Source organism: Myxocyprinus asiaticus, chromosome 46 (assembly GCF_019703515.2).
Source record: "Myxocyprinus asiaticus isolate MX2 ecotype Aquarium Trade chromosome 46, UBuf_Myxa_2, whole genome shotgun sequence".
In the NCBI taxonomy this organism is placed as follows: domain Eukaryota; kingdom Metazoa; phylum Chordata; class Actinopteri; order Cypriniformes; family Catostomidae; genus Myxocyprinus; species Myxocyprinus asiaticus.
Window position 1 is genome coordinate 14154133 of NC_059389.1, and position 19361 is coordinate 14173493.

The 19361-nt window shown below is 38.8% G+C and overlaps 1 protein-coding gene across 1 annotated transcript in view; it reads right to left on the reverse strand.

Moving 5' to 3' along the window:
* The window catches only part of LOC127435696 (centrosomal protein of 290 kDa-like), a 39548-nt gene that overhangs the window by 7854 nt on the left and 12333 nt on the right, over positions 1-19361 (reverse strand). The window contains 30 exon segments of the mRNA XM_051689323.1: positions 66-404; positions 406-1002; positions 1145-1268; positions 1859-2014; positions 2117-2262; positions 2479-2607; positions 5238-5459; positions 7576-7713; positions 7813-8026; positions 8219-8418; positions 8766-8873; positions 9305-9568; positions 9748-9882; positions 10100-10207; positions 10310-10474; positions 11304-11759; positions 12097-12208; positions 12282-12377; positions 12379-12416; positions 13709-13914; positions 14948-15059; positions 15158-15331; positions 15661-15891; positions 16877-16979; positions 17062-17177; positions 17278-17427; positions 17539-17703; positions 18852-18985; positions 19070-19154; positions 19242-19357. Of these exon segments, the coding sequence (XP_051545283.1) occupies positions 66-404; positions 406-1002; positions 1145-1268; positions 1859-2014; positions 2117-2262; positions 2479-2607; positions 5238-5459; positions 7576-7713; positions 7813-8026; positions 8219-8418; positions 8766-8873; positions 9305-9568; positions 9748-9882; positions 10100-10207; positions 10310-10474; positions 11304-11759; positions 12097-12208; positions 12282-12377; positions 12379-12416; positions 13709-13914; positions 14948-15059; positions 15158-15331; positions 15661-15891; positions 16877-16979; positions 17062-17177; positions 17278-17427; positions 17539-17703; positions 18852-18985; positions 19070-19154; positions 19242-19357 (5339 nt within the window).

Consider the following 19361-nt stretch of genomic DNA (forward strand, 5'->3'; position numbering starts at 1 on the left):
GTGGAAGCATTTAGCTGGGAATTCCAATGAAGCACTGCGGCGAATACCTTGTGAGATTTTCGCACCTTCATTTTGATTCTCTCTGTCTGTTCTTTGTAACAATGGATGGTAGCTTCTGGTTCTAATGGTCTAAGAATGCTGTCAGTCACATCAAGCTCACTTTCAGCCAAATCTGTGTTCAGTTCCTTAGTAGGGGAACCTTCAAAGTTCTCACTTAATATAGCGCTCGGATCCATGTCTGGCTCTGTGATGAAGAACTCGGTTTTCTCCTCTGTCTTTGGTTCCTCAGACATCAGTTTTGCATTAGAGGTCTTCTCCCTGGTGAGAGCTTTATAATTTTCTTGGCACTTCTCAGATGCTGCAGCTGTTTTCAAATCCTGGTTTGACACCCTCAGGTTTGAAATTCTCTGCATGGTAGTCTTCAGATTCCATATGTTCTTGTTTCTTATCTCCCTCTTTATGGTCATCCTCCAAATACGCTTTTGGCGTCTCTGGCTCTGTATGACTGCCACCTTCCAGTTTATCATCTCTCAAAGCTTTGTCCATCATCTCCTGTCCATCAGTCTTGGGTTCTTCAAACAATTCGTCTTGTGCAATTTTATTGACAAGTTCAGCTACTGTATACTCTTGACCTGCTCGAGGTCCATCTGGTTTCTCTTTGTCAACAGAACAATCTTTATAGTTTTCTTCTTCTCGTTCATTTTTGTCGGTGTTTAACAGGTCTTCTGCCTCTAAATCTATGACATTCTTTCCTATAGTAACTGATTTGTCTTCATTTCCCTCAGCTCTGCTCTCTTCCACTGCACTCAGATCTATTGTTCTGAAGTAGGTTTGAGTTTCTTTGTCTGGCATTTCCCTTTCTGTTACAGTGTCTTTTGAATCATAGATTTTGTTACTTAAAATTGAAGACAGAGTTTGTTCGGCTTCACTGACATCGAAAGTCAAAGAACAAACAACTTTTGAGGACAAATCGAGCTGAGATGGTGATGCCGCATGTTTGTCCTTCATTATCAAAGGAGGAAAAGAGGTATGGAGAAAGAAACAGGGTTGAAAGGAAGTGTGAGAGTGAATTTAGTGAACAGACTTGGGAGAAATTTGTGAAAAAAGTTGGCATGAAGCTTGCAATTTAAGAAGTTGAACCTACAGATGGTCTGGATGGAGGCTCCTTGGACAGTTGGTTCTCCAAGAAGGGAAGTTTCTCCTCAAGATAATGATTCCGGATGGTGATGTCCTCCATTGCAGAATCTCGTGGTAAAGCCTGCTGCTGCCTAAACCACCAACCATACACATTAAAAGTGTACTTGAAGATTTGGCAATCAAAAAAACAGCTTTTCCACCATCGGGCCAAATGGTTCTTATTGCAAAACCGTGCCGGTCCATGCTGATTTGGGCCAGTTGTCATGGTTATGGTTTCTTTTTTCACTGTGGTGCTTGAATGTATGTAACAAATATGCCAGTTAGCGATGCCGTCAGAGGTAAACATTGAAGCCGCTGCGCTATGTTGGATGATCGCATATTCCAGTTTTACGGACTGCTTTTTGCCCTGGTTTTTACTCTGTTAAAGCACAGAAAAGACATGTCCCATGTCGCAAAAAGGAAACCAAAGAGAAAAAGGCTAGAGGTTTACCATAATTTTCTGAGGGGCTGTGCATGCCACAGTATACAAACACACAGAAAGGTAAAAGTTCTCTTTGTAATCGTGCTGTGTCGAAATGCTACTGGAACCGTTTGCCCAATGGTAGAAAAGTGGCTAAACAAACAAATTATGATGTAAACACGATTGACAGTGATGAACACAATGAAAGTTGATAGCTTTTCACGAGTTTCAGGAATAGAAACAAAAAAAAGTAAATCATACTTTATAATTTTGATTTGCTGCTCCAATTCAGCGTTTCTTGTTTTTAGTTCCTCGATTTCTCTGTCAGCCTCGAGGGTCCGTGCACCAACAACCTGGTCTGCTGTTACTCCTCTGGTCTTGAGTTTCTTCTGCAGACTCAGTTTCTCCTGCTCCAATCTTCATGAACATCAGAATCTTTTTTGTAATCCCATTATTCTACTAAATCTAAAAGTTTAATGTTCACATTTATCGAACAAATGTAAGTATCATGGCACAGACCTGCCGTAAAGTTCTTTGATGGAAGCTAATTGCTTGGACAGAGAATCCGTTTTCTTCTCCTCCTCCTTGAAAATGTTCCGCACCTTCTCCATCCTGGCTTGCCACTTTTTACCCTCCTCCCACCTCACGATTTCTTCTTTAGAAGACTGCAAATACAAAAACAGTTTATGAACGCACTGTATGACAATTCATCCCCGTCTCTGTTATTATGTCTCTAGTTCTAGGCAGATAAAACAGATATGATAAAATATTCTCTAAGTTTCATGATTCAGACTAATATAAAGAATTCTGTCTGACAGACATCTAGCTGTCTTAAACACAAAAACTTATAGATGACACTTATAGATAAGACTGTTGTTCACCTTGTCCTCCTTCAGCACAGTCCTCTTGTCTGTGGGCTCTGAGATGCTCTTCCTGTCCAGTACCTGCTCTAGCTTACGAATCTTCTTCTGGAGAGCTTCTACAGTGGGACCAACACTCTCGATCTGAGCCTACACATACACACCATATAGAGAAACACCTTTAATAAGTATAATTATAACAGGTATTGTTTTTATTGTTATGTATTAAGTGCTATTATCATGTCATAGCATTGCCTTAAAACTATACCTATATAATGTCTAGAATGTATAAAAATGTAAAACTACAGGTGCATCTCAATAAATTAGAATGGCGTGGAAAAGTTCATTTATTTCAGTAATTCAACTCAAATTGTGAAACTCCTGTATTAAATAAATTCAATGCACACAGACTGAAGTAGTTTAAGTCTTTGGTTCTTTTAATTGTGATGATTTTGGCAAACATTTAACAAAAACCCACCAATTCACTATCTCAAAAAATTTGAATACATCATAAGACCAATAAAAAAAACATTTTTAGTGAATTGCTGGCCTTCTGGAAAGTATGTTCATTTACTGTATATGTACTCAATACTTGGTAGGGGCTCCTTTTGCTTTAATTACTGCCTCAATTCGGCGTGGCATGGAGGTGATCAGTTTGTGGCACTGCTGAGGTGGTATGGAAGCCCAGGTTTCTTTGACAGTGGCCTTCAGCTCATCTGCATTTTTTGGTCTCTTGTTTCTCATTTTCCTCTTGACAATACCCCATAGATTCTCTATGGGGTTCAGGTCTGGTGAGTTTGTTGGCCAGTCAAGCACACCAACACCATGGTCATTTAACCAACTTTTGGTGCTTTTGGCAGTGTGGGCAGGTGCCAAATCCTGCTGGGAAATGAAATCAGCATCTTTCAGCAGAAGGAAGCATGAAGTGCTCCAAAATTTCTTGGTAAACGAGTGCAGTGACTTTGGTTTTCAAAAAACACAATGGACCAACACCAGCAGATGACATTGCACCCCAAATCATCACGGACTGTGGAAACTTAACACTGGACTTCAAGCAACTTGGGCTATGAGCTTCTCCACCCTTCCTCCAGACTCTAGGACCTTGGTTTCCAAATGAAATACAAAACTTGCTCTCATCTGAAAAGAGGACTTTGGACCACTGGGCAACAGTCCAGTTCTTCTTCTCCTTAGCCCAGGTAAGATGCCTCTGACATTGTCTGTGGTTCAGGAGTGGCTTAACAAGAGGAATACGACAACTGTAGCCAAATTCCTTGACACGTCTGTGTGTGGTGGCTCTTGATGCCTTGACCCCAGCCTCAGTCCATTTCTTGTGAAGTTCACCCAAATTCTTGAATCGATTTTGCTTGACAATCCTCATAAGGCTGCAGTTCTCTCGGTTGGTTGTGCATCTTTTTCTTCCACACTTTTTCCTTCCACTCAACTTTCTGTTAACATGCTTGGATACAGCACTCTGTGAACAGCCAGCTTCTTTGGCAATGAATGTTTGTGGCTTACCCTCCTTGTGAAGGGTGTCAATGATTGTCTTCTGGACAACTGTCAGATCAGCAATCTTCCCCATGATTGTGTAGCCTAGTGAACCAAACTGAGAGACCATTTTGAAGGCTCAGGAAACTTTGCAGGTGTTTTGAGTTGATTAGCTGATTGGCATGTCACCATATTCTAATTTTTTGAGATAGTGAATTGGTGGGTTTTTGTTAATTGTGAGCCAAAATCATCACAATTAAAAGAACCAAAGACTTAAACTACTTCAGTCTGTATGCATTGAATTTATTTAATACACGAGTTTCACAATCTGAGTTGAATTACTGAAATAAATGAACTTTTCCACGCCATTCTAATTTATTGAGATGCACCTGTATATAATGTCTCAACCCTTCCCTTTTAATGTCTTCCCTTTTATGGGAAAAGTCATGATGATACAAAATTTGGCAACACTTTTCAGTGTTCATATAATAGTGTAGTTACATCAGTATTTACAGTACTTTAAGTACAGTGCTCTGTAATTAAGTACTGAGTAATTCTAATGAATAATTTACTTTAAGTGTAATTATTTTGTGGATCTGCATGTAATGACACACTGTTTTTGCTATTGCTTTGGAAATGTAAAACTTCCATAAGAACATCGCTACTGTATGAACTGAGAGGACTATGATTATACAAACAAATGTTTATTTCCTCCCAAGAGCCACAAATCCTGATAAGAGCAAGGAGCTGCACAATGGTGTCTAGACGTATTCACTGCCATAAAAGAAGGGCTCTGTTCAACCAGACACTGTAAAGAAGCAATTATTGTCTGGAGAAAAGGCTACTGACTCACTGTCAAAGTTTTTTTTTTTTGAGCCACTTGTGGAGTTTTTCAAAAACGTATAAACACGGTGACCTTAAAGAGCCATTTCAGCCAAAAGATAAAAATTCTGTCATCATTTACTCACCCTCAAGTTGTTCCAAACCCATATGACTTTCTTTTTCCATGGAACACTTAAGTAGATGTTATGCAGAATATTAAGGACTGACAGCCTCAGTCATCCACTTTCACTGTATGCAAAAATAAATATGCTATGAAAGTGAATGGTGACTGAAGCTGTAATTCCCTAATATTCTGCATAACATCTACTTCTGTGTTCCATGGAAGAAGTCAGTAGTACAGGTTTGGAACACATGAGGGTGAGTAAATGATGACAGAATTTTAATTTATGGCACTGAACAGATAATAACCACACTTATAGATAAAAAAAAAACACACACATTAACGGTCTGACCTGTAGGCCACTGCTGAGCCTCTGAACCTTCTTCTTAAGCTCAGTTAGCTGGTCCTCCAGGGCCTCTTTTTCACTCTGCAGTTTGTTCTGAGACTTCTGGCTTCTTTGAAGGTTGTTGTTTAAACTCTCCAGTTCTTCTCTCAGGGAGTTTTCCCTGGCTTTTGCCACTCGCACACCCTCCTTAGCTCCCTGCAGCTCTTCACTGAGGTCCCTCACACATGCCTAAAAAGGAACACAGGGATATTATGTTTTTATAAACTAGGTTTGGTAGGTTAGGGTTGGGTTAGGATTTAGGGTCAGGATATACAGCGCCCTTCATAAGTATTTGGACTGTGGCCACCACAATGGATTTGAAATGAAGCAATCAATATGTGATTGAAGTACAGACAGCCAGTTTGAATTTGGAAGGTATTTACTTCAAATTGGGTAAACATTTTAGGAATTACAGCATGTTTTATACACAGACCTCCATTTTCAGAGGCTCAAAAGTAACTAGAAAAAATAACATATTCATAAATAAAGTGATCATTCTTAATACTTGGTATAAAATCCTTTGCAGTGAATGACTGTCTGTCTGGAACCCATTGACATCACAAAATTATGGGTTTCCTCCCTAGTGATGCTTTGTCAGACCTTTGATGCAGCTGTCTTAAAGGGATAGTTCACCAAAATTTTAAAATTCTCTCATCATTTACTCATCCTCATTCCATCCCAGACGTGTATGTATTTCTTCTGCAGAACACAAATGAAGATTTTTATAAGAATATCTCAGCTCTGTTGGTCCATACAATTCAAGTGAATGGTAACCAGACCGTTTAAGCTCCAAAAATCACATAAAGGCAGCATTAAAGTAATCCATACGACTCCAGTGGTTAAATCCATATATTCAGAAGTGATATGATAGGTGTGTGTGATAAAAAGATCAATATTTAAGTCAATTTTTAATTTACAGTAATAAAGGATTGAAATATTAATCTTTTTCTCACCCAAAGTGATTGCATTGCTTCAGAAGATCTATATTAAACCACTGTAATCATATGGACTACTTTTATGCTGCCTTTATGTGATTTTTGGAGCTCGAAAGGTCTAGTCACCATGCACTTGCATTGTATGGATGTACAGAGCTGAGATGTTCTTCTAAGAATCTTCAGAAGAAAATCAGCAGAAGAAAGTCATTCACATCTGGGATTGCATAAAAGTAAGTATATGATGAGAGAATTTTCATTTTTGGGTGAACTATCCCTTTAAGTTGATGCTTGTTTGTGTGTCTTTCTGCTTTCAGTTTTGTGAGTCTTCAGCAAGTGAAATGCATGTTTAATTGGGTTGAGGTCAGGTGACTGACTCAGCCACTGAAGAATATTCCACTTATTTGCATTGAAAAGCTCCTTGGTTGCTTTCAAAGTATGTTTTGGGTCACTGTTCATCAGTACTGTGAAATGCTCTCCTCTCAGTTTTGCAGCATTTTGCTGAATCTGAGCACACAGTATTGCCATAACACTTCAGCATTCATCCTGCTGCTTCTGTCAGCAGTCATATCATCAACAAACACTAGTGACCCAGTTACATTGGCAGCCATACATTCCCATGCCATAACACTGCCTCCACCATGTTTCACAGGTGATGTGGTATGCTTTGTTTTTTTTTTAATGAAATAACATGGTAGTAGCCCACACCTGGCCATAAAACAGCTTCTAAGTTGATTGTCCAATTACTTTTGAGCCTCTGAAAATGGGGGGACTATGTATAAAAAATGCTGTAATTCTTAAACCGTTCACCCAGTTTGGATGTATCCCTTCAAATTAAAGCTGACAGTCTGCACTTCAATCACATATTGATAGCTTCATTTCAAATTCATTGTGGTGACATACAGAGCCAACATTATGAAAAGTGTCTCACTGTCCAAATACTGTACTTATGGAGGGCACTAGTATGATTAGGGTAATACTTAAGGATTTTAGGGTTAAAAACATTTTTAGGGTTAAGGCATGAATTTAGAATAGGGGCAGTTCACACAGGACACATTCTTGCATACGTCTGCACTATTTTTTAATTGTCAGTCTATGTAAACACGTCTTAAACATGTCTCCTTTTTTTTTAGAATCTCGCGTATCCATAAGCCACTATGTGTCAAGTTACAAGAAGTTAGACGTTTACTCCTGTGTTCTATTCCATTCTTCAGCGATGTCTAACTGTTTTTGAAAGGAAGAATTAATCATGTGTGAATGGCCCCTTAGAATTTAGGGTTAGGTACAGGTTTAGGATTAAGGTAAGGATTTTTGGGGTTTAGGGTTATCTTTGTTCTCCATGAAAAAGTCATTACTGCTTTTAAATTGTTTACCCTTAGCTCTTTGGTCTGCTTGTCGACAATCTGCTGAACATTGAGGGCTTCTTCCTTCTGAGCAGCACTGGCAATAATCTGCTGTTCTGCTTGAGATGTCAATTCAGCTCGAATTTCCAAGAGAGCTTTACTGAGAGCCTGCAGACAAGGAATCAAACACTGATCTTATTCATGGTAACATGCAAACCATCCATAAAAAAAATCCAAAAGAATTCTAGATAATCCACTGTGTGGTACCTTTAGCTGTTTCTCTTTGAGGGCCAGCTGGGACTTCAGATGCTCCACAAGGTTCTTCATGGTGTTGGATGGTGACCTGACGTTTGCCTCTTTCTGGGCCTCCAGCTAAGTGCGGAGATAATGGAGTTCTTTATCCATCTGAGAGAGTTGAGCTCTCAGCTCTTCAGCCTCCTGGAACAGCCCTTTCATTTGGGCAGCATGTCTTTCCTCTAGTCTTAGAATTAAAAGATAATTTAAAGAAGATAAACAAATCAAAATCTTTCCACAGCCAGAAAGTTATAACAGAGTAGAAAGATAGTAGACTTCTAGTAGTCAAGAAAGGTTTAGTTTGGGTTAGGGTTAGGTTAGGGTTAGATTAGGGTTATGGTTTTCGATGTAAAACGTTTGATTGTATTATCTGACTTACCTGGCTGTTTCTGCAGAATGTTCCATTGCCTGTGCAGCTGTCTCCTGTCTTTGTTGGTCCAGCTTTGCAGTGACGACCTTCAGCTTGTGTGTCAGAGAGGAGAGGGAACTGTCTTGCTCAGCCACTGTCTGCTCCATTTCTGACAACCGCACCAGGTGCTTAGAGGCTGGCACAGTGATGGTGGGTTTTTTCATTAACTCCTAGTGAAGGATAACGGCAATGTAAGGTAACCACGATTTTGCAAAGCAGGACGTGCTCAAGGATCAACATCTTCTGTTGGCCCTATCAAACACACTTAGTCCAAACCTTATCCCTAACCTTAACAATAAATTACCACTGAAGTCAGTGGGAAATTATAGGTTTTATAAGACCATTGTTCAAGCCCTAAGTCAAGCCCTAATCTATTCCTAAACCTAACCCTGAAATCTGATTGGTGGATCCACGAACACTAATACATTTACGACGTGGCTTCCTGAGCACTGGGGACCAATTCAGACCTGCAACCTAGTATAGAGGTTTTATAAAGAACACTCTTTCTAAAGTGTACCAGAGCAGTCTGTTTGAAGCGGTCCATTGATGTGTCCATGTAGACGTCCAGTTTCTGATGCAAGGCCCTGACCTCCTCCTCATGTCTTTTGACAATCTCCTCCTGCTCCTGTTAGAGGAACAGAAAAATTAAAGGTGGAGTAAGCTATTCCTGAGAAAGACTGTTGATATTTGAACTCAACAGCCAAACAAACACACCCCTCCCTTCAGTAGTCCTTCAGAAGCTCCGCCCCTAAATTCATGCACATACAATAGTGTTGAGTGGATCAGTCTGATCCACTTTGCTTATTTTCCCATTTACAGAGCCAGGGCTGTGTACAAACACCATATTTTTTTTCAGCGCACACACAAAACGGACAGCTAGCAGACCGTGAAAAGATATTCGCGGAATTTGACAAAAAGTGTACTGGATTAAAATTATTTACTCCTCCTTTAAGAGCATAACATCAGCTCAAATATGGCTACATTGTGTTATTCAAATAAATTATGCCTCATATGGATAAGTAGTATTAAAAGATAACTGAAAAAGTCAGTAGGCACCTGTCGAGCCTTTGCTAACAGGTTCTGGTACTTTTTGAGAACCTCCTCTTTCTGATCCAGGCGGCCCTGCAGGTTGTTGATGGTCTGGTGGGCGACCTTCAGGGCGGGCTGGCTCTCCGAGTCCTCCTGTTTGCTCAGGTCAGCCAGGAGCTTCTCTTTTTCTGCAGCAGCTGGTAGGCGGAGCCTCAGTTCATTGATCACTTTGTCTCGGGATAAGATGTTTTGTTCTGCCATCCATAAAGCTGCCTCTTTTTCCTTCAGCTTCTGCTCAAACAACAATATTTAGTAATGCAAACTTTCCATTTATGAACAACCAAATACATTGTTTTGGTTCGTGCAGTTGTTTTATGATGTGTTGATGTGATGTGTTGGTAACACTTCAAATTCATCTTATCACTTATGTAAAATATCACATGGTCATCCTATGATGCGTGGAGAAGTACCTCTTCCAGAATTTTGCAGGTAGCTCTTGTTTCAAGGATGGTACGAACATGCTCTTTGATTTTTCTAAGAGCGAAGTCTAACTGGTGAGCCAAAGGCTGATTTGGATCTGGATGAGAGCCGGTGGCATCCTCAAACTAAATCCAAAAAAGGCACAAATTAAACAGGAGTTAAACTGCATTTTAGTTAACCATTTAAAAAAATACAGTAACAAACTCTAAGCAAGGAACAATTATTTGGGGGTGTGAAATTTAAAGTATGCTTGTGTAAGAATTATAATGATAAAAATAGCTTCCTGTATTTGATGTGCAAGTCAGAGTTGATGCAAATATTGATTTAATTGCCAGACGGCACCTTCTGAGCTGTGCTAAGGATTTCATTCTGCTGTTTCTCATGGGTATCGAGTTGCCGCTCCAATTCAACCTCCCTCTGATCCCATATCAGCTGCCGCTCCTCAAGAAGCTGACCCAAGAAAAACAAACGATTAGGTCTCACTGCAGAAATTATGCATGAATGTGCATTCTGTATAAGACTATGTAAAAATATCTATTTGATGCTTTTTACATTATTCTGCTGCACCAGCTTCTCTTCCAGGCCACTGATGGTACGTTCTTGTTCTGCCACAATGTTCTTTAGGTACTTGATCTCTTCTTTCTGGGCACCGAGCTGTCTGCATTGCTTCATTTCCACCAGACAAACCTCCTCCAGTTTCTTATGCCACACACTTACCTACATGGGTTGATATTAAACTTTGTCACTGAATAGAAAATACTGATTTCCTTCATACGAGTAATGTATGAAGTTCATTGAAAGGAATATTCTGGGTTCAATACAAGTTAAGCTCAATCAACAGCATTTGTGGCATAATGTTGATTACCCCAAAAAAAAAAAAAAAAAAATTCCGACTCATTCCTCCTTTTCTTAAAAATGCAAAAATGGAGGTTACAGTAAGGCACTTACAATGGAAGTGAATGGGGCCAAATTTTGGTGGGTTTAAAGGCAGAAATGTGAAGCTTATAATTTTATAAAAGCATTTACATTAATTATTCTGTTAAAGGTCAAGTATTATTTGAGCTGTAAACTTGTTTAAATCATTATTTTTATGGCCATTTTTTGAGTTTTTATGTTTATGGCATTATGTCGTCATGGCAACAAAGTTGTAAAAATGGCTATAACTTTGCAAGGAAAAAGTTAGTAAGCGATTTTATCCCACTAAAATCATGTTAACGTACATACTGTTTATGTCTTGTTGCTATACTTTTGAAACAGTGAGTATTTTAACATTTACAGATTGGCCCCATTCACTTCCATTTCCTATTTTTAAAGAAAAGGACAGATGACTTTTCAAGCTATAAATTTCACAAAATGAATTTTGATCATTCCAAGTCGCAGGAAAAATGGCTTAGAAAAGTGCAGTTTCTACTGAGAAAAGGTCTAGCACCAATGAACCTTAAGTGTCCAAAAGTGTCCAGATTACATTTTGGGGCCACTGCAAAGTTGTGAATTAATGTTAATAACGTCACACTCTTCGACTCATTACCATAATCAATCAACCTACTTTTTGAGCTCCTTTGGTGTCCTTAAGTGTTGCTATAAGCTCTTCCAACCCCTTCAGCTTGAGGTCCAGTTCTTGTGCATTCCCCTCTGCTCTCCTCCTTTCCTCCTCTGCCTTCTGTGCCTCCTCCCTTGCTTGTGCCCTGTCCTCTTGCAGGTGGAGCATTGTGCTGGAAAACTTCTCTTGTTGGGCCAGCGGCAGGGCTCCAGAGAACTGTCTGCGGAGGGCCTGGATGGTGTGGCGGAGATGTCTGGCTCGCTGGTGACCCTCCTGTCTTGCTTGCCACAGCGCATGTTGCTGGGCATCAAGCTGCTGTTCTGCCCGAAGCTTCTGTGCCACGAGTTTCTGCAGGCGCACGTTACCAGCCTCCAGTCGGCTGATGGCAGTGGTCTCGCTCAGCTGGAGGGCAATGATGTGCTGGTGGAGTTTGGCGATGAGGGCTTTCTCATCAGACTGAGCCTGGTAGGGGGATGTGCAATTAGGAACATGATGAAGAGGATACGCAAGTGAAATTTGCTCTATGAAGAGCGAAACAAACGAGATTTGAGAGCTACAGTGGAGGGAAAGTTTAGCAGCGAATAAGGCTATTACAGCGCAAGAATTATACAATATGGACTACTTTGATGGTACTTTTATGGTCCATTCTTGGAGCTTGATAGCCTCTGGTCACTGTCTACTTTCACTGTATGGAAAAGTACAGCATATATATTCATGAGTGGGAGTAAATGCCAGAATTGTATTTTTATGGTGAATTATTCCTTTAATCCTTTATTTCTGAAAAAGAATGAAATCATACCTGGTAGTCTAAGACCTGTCTCCTAAGGCTCTCTACCTCCTCCTCTCTCGATTGCTGTCTGGCCTCCAGAGCGGACACCTGCATTTTCGCCACATCAGATACCTCTTGCAATCTGCAGACATTTAGCATTTTTCATGTTACAGAACAGAATACACTGTAGAATACTTTACATGCATCACACTTACTTGGACACTGCGATCCGCAGTTCAGCCTCTGTTTTCTCCAGTTCAGTGATTCGCTTGCGATCTGCATCGCTGATGAGTTTACTGACGCTGTTAGCAACGCTCTGTCCGCTGAGCCTCCAGGTTTAACTTTGTGAGCTACACCCAGACACACATTTGAACTAAAGATTAGTTTATTAGGTTCAGCATATTGTGCTTTAACATAAAGATATAAATGATATAGTAGGGGTGGGTAAAAATGTAGATTTTCCGATGCATCGCAATCTTCATTTGAACAATCTCAATATCGATTCTAAAATCCCAAGATCAATCTTTTAATCTATGCGCAACCCTCCACTTTAACGAGAGGAAATCAATCGCATTTGCAACCAAGTTTCGCGCTATGTGACTAAAATGTATATATTTGTCAACTGGCTGGTAAATGTTTACATTTCACTCACCAGTAATTGTGTAGTATATTGGTGAAGTATTCAGCAGCGAGATCCTTTCACTGCATGTAAAGAGTAAAAGTTGTTTCGTGTAATGTGTGTGTGTCCAAAGACGAGATCCACGTGACCCATTTGTCACTGAATAAAGTCTCTTTTAATACAATTTGTGTTTACTACCTACAGTCAGTTGTTGATCAAAAACAACAAAAACAAATCATTTCATTCTAATCATGCATGGCAAAAATGAGATAAAGCCATTCGAGTCCTCTCTCGTTAACATGCGGTCATCTACAGACGCTCTTTAAAGAAATGCTGGTTTTGTTAAAGAGACAGTACCGGTTTTAGCATGTGTTCAACAAATCAGTGCAAATACTTGTAAATAGTATAAATTATGTAATTAAACACTAAACATGTAACAAAAATAATATATGAAATATAATACAGTATCTTATTTATTGATTGAATACATGGATTTGTTCATTTTTAAAAAGCCAAAATGTGACCAAAATAATCAAAAACTAATAAGACATAATTAATCAAATGTATTGTTTTTGTAATGTACCTAGTTAGAAGGTCACTGTATAATTAACAGCATCAGCTGGGAGAGAATTTATTTCATATGTAAGCAAAAGGGACATTATAACTGACATATACCCATATGAATCTATATTGAATCGAAATCAGAATCGACTCAAAAGCTTGTGAATCGGAATTGGATCTGAAAATCTGTATCAATACCCAGCCCTATCATAGAGACAGCATTTAGAGTTATTTATCCTTTATCATTTCCCACACACACATTTACCACATATAGAATATTTGTTTTTCACAGTTGTAAACTGGTAACAATATAAGAAGTTAGGTAAAAAAATGTTTCATAAATTAATGAATATTTTGTGCATTTAGTTTTGGGCTATATTTGACCCAAAGGATCATGGGGGGACATTTTTAAGTCTAATCTCTAAATTCTGAAGTGACAGCCCTGCTCTCCTTTAAACACACCTCAGCAAACTTGGTCTCCAGCTCAAAGTTGCGGTCTTCCACCTGTTTGAGGGAGTTCCTCAGGTGCTCATACATCTTCTCAGCATGCTCTGCTCTCTTTCGTTCATTCAGCTCCTTCATCTCCAGTGTGGTGATGCGTCTGGACACGGATATGATCTCACTGTTGGCCAGGGCTTTGGCTGCCTTGTTCATATTGTTCTCACCACCTGTGAGGACCACACGTTCACCGTCAATAAAAACTGATCAAAGCTCTTATTAATGAAAAGGCCATGGGCAACGGGTCTACCCAAGAACATTGCAGCAAAGTTGTGCACAACCCTAATTATGACCTCTGTCAATGTTTAGTTGTAGCTCTTAGGTTAGGAATTGGAGCTAGTAACCGAAAGTCCCCAGGTTGCTTAAAGGCGATTGTGCATAGGGAGGCCAACAGGGGGTGCTCACCCTGTGGTCTGTGTGGGTCCTAATGCCCCAGTATAGTGACGGAGCAACTATACTGTAAAAAAGCACCGTCTTTTGGATGAGACGTTAAACCGAGGTCCTGACTCTCTGTGGTCATTAAAAATCCCAGTGCACTTCTCGTAAAGAGTAGGGGTATAACCCCGGTGTCCTGGCCAATTTCCCCCCATTGGCCCTTATCTATCATGGCCTCCTAATAATCCCCATCCCTGAATTGGCTACATCATTCTACTCTCTCATCTCCATCAATAGCTGGTGTGTGGTGAGCGTACTGGCACACTACGGCTGCCGTCGCCTCATCCAGCTGGATGCTGCACACTGGTGGTGGTAGAGGAGATTCCCCCGTACTATGTACAGAGCTTTGAGTGCCTAGAAAAGCGCTATATAAATGTAAGAAATTATTATTATTACGTAAGTTTTGGATTAAAAACATGGATGGCTACTTGCAACTAAAATGACTACAAAAAAGTCATAATTAAGTACACAATCGCTTAAATTTTTTATAATTTCTTTGATTAATTAAAACAAAGCTATAATATTTTATCTGGAGACTTGAAATACAGAGCACAAGTCGTATGGACCACTTTAATTATACTTTTCTGGTGCTTCTGCATCCTTTTTGAAGCATGATAGCTATATTTCCCATTTATTGCAACTGCATGGAAAATGTAATCAAATTTCCTTCTTTTGTGATCTATGGAAGACAGCAAGTCATACGGGTTTGGAACTTTCATTTTTAGATGAACTGTCATTTTAATGTAAGAAATTAGCAGACAAGTTTACCAGTTGTACTGATGTTTTCCCAGGCCTGCTCTAAAGTGTGAAGCTTCTCCTTGGTGATCTCAAGCTCTTTATTGATGGAACTAATGCGCTCATGTAAAGATACGTTCTCTCTCTGAAATTAAAGGAGAGTATGGTAAAGAAAAAGAGAGAGAGAGAGAGAGAGAAAAAAATAGGCCTTGTGTTGCTTAATCAAACGTGCAGGAGATGAACCTCAAGGTGCTCCAGCGTGGTTGTTTTCTGAACAAGGTGATTGTCTTTCTGCAGGAGGTTTCTGTACTTGATAGTTAGTTCATTGTATTGTTTGTTGGCTCTCTCCAGCTCTGAGGCAGGAACACTATTCTCAAGAGATTTCTGCAGGGCTGCCATTTTGAAAGCTGCCATTTCCTGAGGGCAAAGCAAGTTTAAAGAAAGAAAGGGTCAAACATTTGAAATAATTTAATGCGTAACCTCAGCATAGTTGTAGCTCATAACCATTGTAAACTAAATTGAATTTAAAAAAATAAATAAATATATAAATATTTTTATTATTAGTATTGATTAGGCTTATGTGGGAAGCCAACAATATGAGATCTTATTTTTTGTAATTCAAAAAATAAATGCCACATTTCATTTGTTTATAAATTGCATAGTATCCAGATTATCATTCATAATCAATTAATACATATAGTTAAAGAACTAAGCTAATTTACGATTATGTACCAAGGCTTTTATACCTTGAATCTCTGCAGGTAGCCGATCCTTTCTGTGACTGCAACCTCCATTTGGTTAAAGTTGTTCTTCAGTTTGGCATTCTCCTTCCTCAAGTGCTGCTCAAGCTCCAGCAGAGTTGTATAACGTCTTGTCAGACACTTCTCGTTCACCCTGAAAACCATCATCTTTCGCACCATCTCAGACAGCTCCCTTCTGATCTCCACTGGGTCCTTTTCAAGAGCTTCTATCCAGTGCTGAGTATCAGCACATAATGAGAAGAGTAAGATATGTGAATGTGAATGAATTAGAATCTTCAACTCTAGATCTGACGGTTCTTTATATGACTGGTAGACATGCAAAAACCAAACTGTAGCTGACTACCTTTAAAAATGAAATTGGTGTATGACATGTAATGAGGTAGCAATGTAAAATATATCCATAATGTTAGTGATTTTTTTATTTTATTATAGGGATTGTTCTGATTGGAAGCCAACAATTGGAGGGCTTATTTTTTATTAAAACGGAATGTTCTGTTTCTACAATTTAGTAATTTAATAATTTATTCATTTATTATTATTAATATCATTCATGTTGTCCCAAACCCGAATGACTATCTTACTTTCATGTAGCACAAAAAGAGATGTTAGGCAGAAAGTTACCTCGGTCACAATTCAGTTTCATTGCAGCTTTTTTATTGCAAGTGAATGGTGACCAATGTTGGGTAAGTTACTCAAAATAAGTAATCCACTACAAATGAATAATTACTTCTCTAAAAATGAAATCAGATTACTTTACTGATTACTTCATCTAAAAAGTAATCACATTACTAATTGTTTTCATTTTAAAGTAACTTTCTAGATTACTTTTCAGAGAAACGTTTTCATTGCCGCACACACTTAAGCTGTCACAGAAACGCTAACAGATATATACATATTTTAAATGTATTATACATATTACTTTATCGCAAGTAATGTACTTAAAATGTTCGTTACACTACTTGTTTGACTAAAAAGGTAGCTATATTAGAGTAACTAATTACTTTGTAATCGGATACACCCAACACCTTATGGTGACTGAAGCTAACATTCTGTCAAACATTTGAAAAAAACATGAGGGTGAGTAAATGATGACAGAGTTTTCATGTTTGAACTATCCCTTTAAGTGTGAGCACTGTGTAATGGATATCTGCCAGAATTTCTATATGGTGCATCCATAAAATAAAGTACTCCAGAGACTTACAGTGTACTCCTTGATTTTAACTCTATCCACCTCCCTTTGTTCTTCCAGTTTAGATTTCAGTTCTGCAAAAGAGTCTTTCTCTTTCAGCCAAGACTCCCTCTCACTGAAGCAAACAAGGTGAAATAATATCATGTTTTATTAATGACTGAACATACTGTATATATATTTCTGTTGGTATGACATACCTTTGATACTCCTTGTACAGTAGCCCTTGTTGATGGCGGATCACTGCAAATTTCCATTTATACTCTTCCAAAGCCGAATCAAGCTGCTGGATGGAGTCTTCCCTGTTTTTATTCTCCTAAATGTCCATATTTGAAGTCTCAATATTACTTACTCTACAGAAAAACAGCTGGGTTTCCATAAAAAAAAAAAAAAACAGTAACTACACTGAAACACACCTGTAGAAGTTGAACCATATACTCATTAAGAGCACTGATGACCTCAGCACTAGTTGGTGTCATCTCTTCAGGTAAGGATAATGTCTTGTGAGGGATGGAACTACCAGCTGATTTGCTCATTGATTCAACCTCACTTTCCAAGCGAGCAATCTAGACAAAGATTAACGTAAACAAGACGGATCACTCTCTCCGAATGAACTACCAACAGTGATTCAATGGAAGCATGTAAATGCTTTTTGAGCTATTATTTTGGGTTATTACCTTCTCATTCGCTTTCATCAGCTGATTAAGACTGTTTGCAGCTTCTTCTCTAGAAGCCTTCATCTCCTGTCGTAACTCCTCGTTACGGCCGGTCAGCTGATCTGCCTGAGCTCTCAGGTGCAGGGTTGCATCAAACTTCCCCTCCGAGTACTTCATCTCCAAAGCCTTAAGAAAAATAGGATTATTACACAGAATATCCTCAAGTATGTTTTACTAATTAAGTTATATAAATTGTTCATCACAATTCAGTGCAGAAGTACTAATTGCTAGTCCCACACAAAATGTATGTCTGCAGCAGAACTGTGTATGATACGTTTTTAAAAGTGCAAAACTTTAGAATTGCATGTAGAATTGTTTAGAAGAATAGCATGTCACACTGTAGGACACACATTTTATGTCAACTACCCAATAACATTTTTTTTAAACAAATGTTTTAAAATAAAAGGTAAAATTTGACTGATTTTATAATGGTTTCAGCAATAAATAAGAGTGTATTACTCTCAGCTTTGTTTAAAGGGATAGTTCACCCAAAAATGAAAATTCTCATCATTTACTCACACTCATGCCATCCCAGATGAGTGACTTTATTTCTTCTGCAGAACACAAAATATTTTTAGAAGAATTTCTCAGCTCTGTTGGTCCATACAATGCAAGTAAATGGGTACCAAAACTTTGAAACTCCAAAAGCATATAAAGGCAGCATAAAAGTAATCCATAAGACTCCAGTGGTTAAATTACATTTCTTCAGAAGCGATATGATGAGTGTGGATGTGAAACAGATCAATATTTAAGTCCTTTTTAACTATAAATATCCACTTTCACTTTCACATTCTTCTTCTTTTGTTTTTGGGGATTCTCAGTCTTTTTGCATATCGCCACCTACTGGGCAGGTAGGAGAATTTATAATAAAAATTATTGATATTTCTCACCCACACCCATCATATCGCTTCTGAAGATATAGATTTAACCACTGGAGTCTTATGGATAAGTTTATTCTGCCTTTATGTGCTTTTTGGAGCTTTAAAATTTTGGTACCCATTCACCTGCATAGTAAGAACAGAGCTGAAATATTCTTCTAAAAATCTTATTTTGTGTTCAGCAGAAGAAAGTCATACACATCTGGGATGGAATGAGGGTGAGCAACTGATGAGATAATTTTCATTTTAACTGTCCCTTTAAACATTTTTAAATCATATTTAAATCACATATGAAGAATTCCACAGAAGTGCTCTGACTCAGTGTGGGCTCACTAATCAGTTGGTTAATAACTGATTCACAAGTGCAGCTCAAAAAAGAGCTCCAGGTGAACATACATTGATGAGTCTCTCCAGGCTTGGAACGCTGACCCCTGTTGGTGAGGGTGTTTTCTTCTGTGTGTCCTGAATGGCCTGCAGGATCTCCTTCATGCCCTGCTCCAGCTGTTTATTCTCATTCAACATTTCATTCACTGCGGGAGAGAAAGGAATATTCTAGCCATGGAATTTCACATGGAATTCTAAATGTTCAAAGGTCAGGTAGTGATGAGGCTCACATTTGGCTTTTATCTGTGCAGATTCTGTTCTCTTGAGCTCCAGTTCTTTGTCTTTGTTGTTCAGCTCTTTCTGTAGCTGCTCATTCTTAGAAACAAATAGGTCATTAGCTTAACTTTAATGATTATAATGTTCAAAAAGCTTTCAATGTTTTATTCTCTGATGTTGGCTTACTTTGAGTTTGACTTCCTCATCAGTAGATCCAGAGATGGGCCTCTCTCTTCTGTTAGATCTGCTAGGCCTTTCATCAGCATCATCACCAAGCAATGAACTACTGACTACTGAGATGCCTGA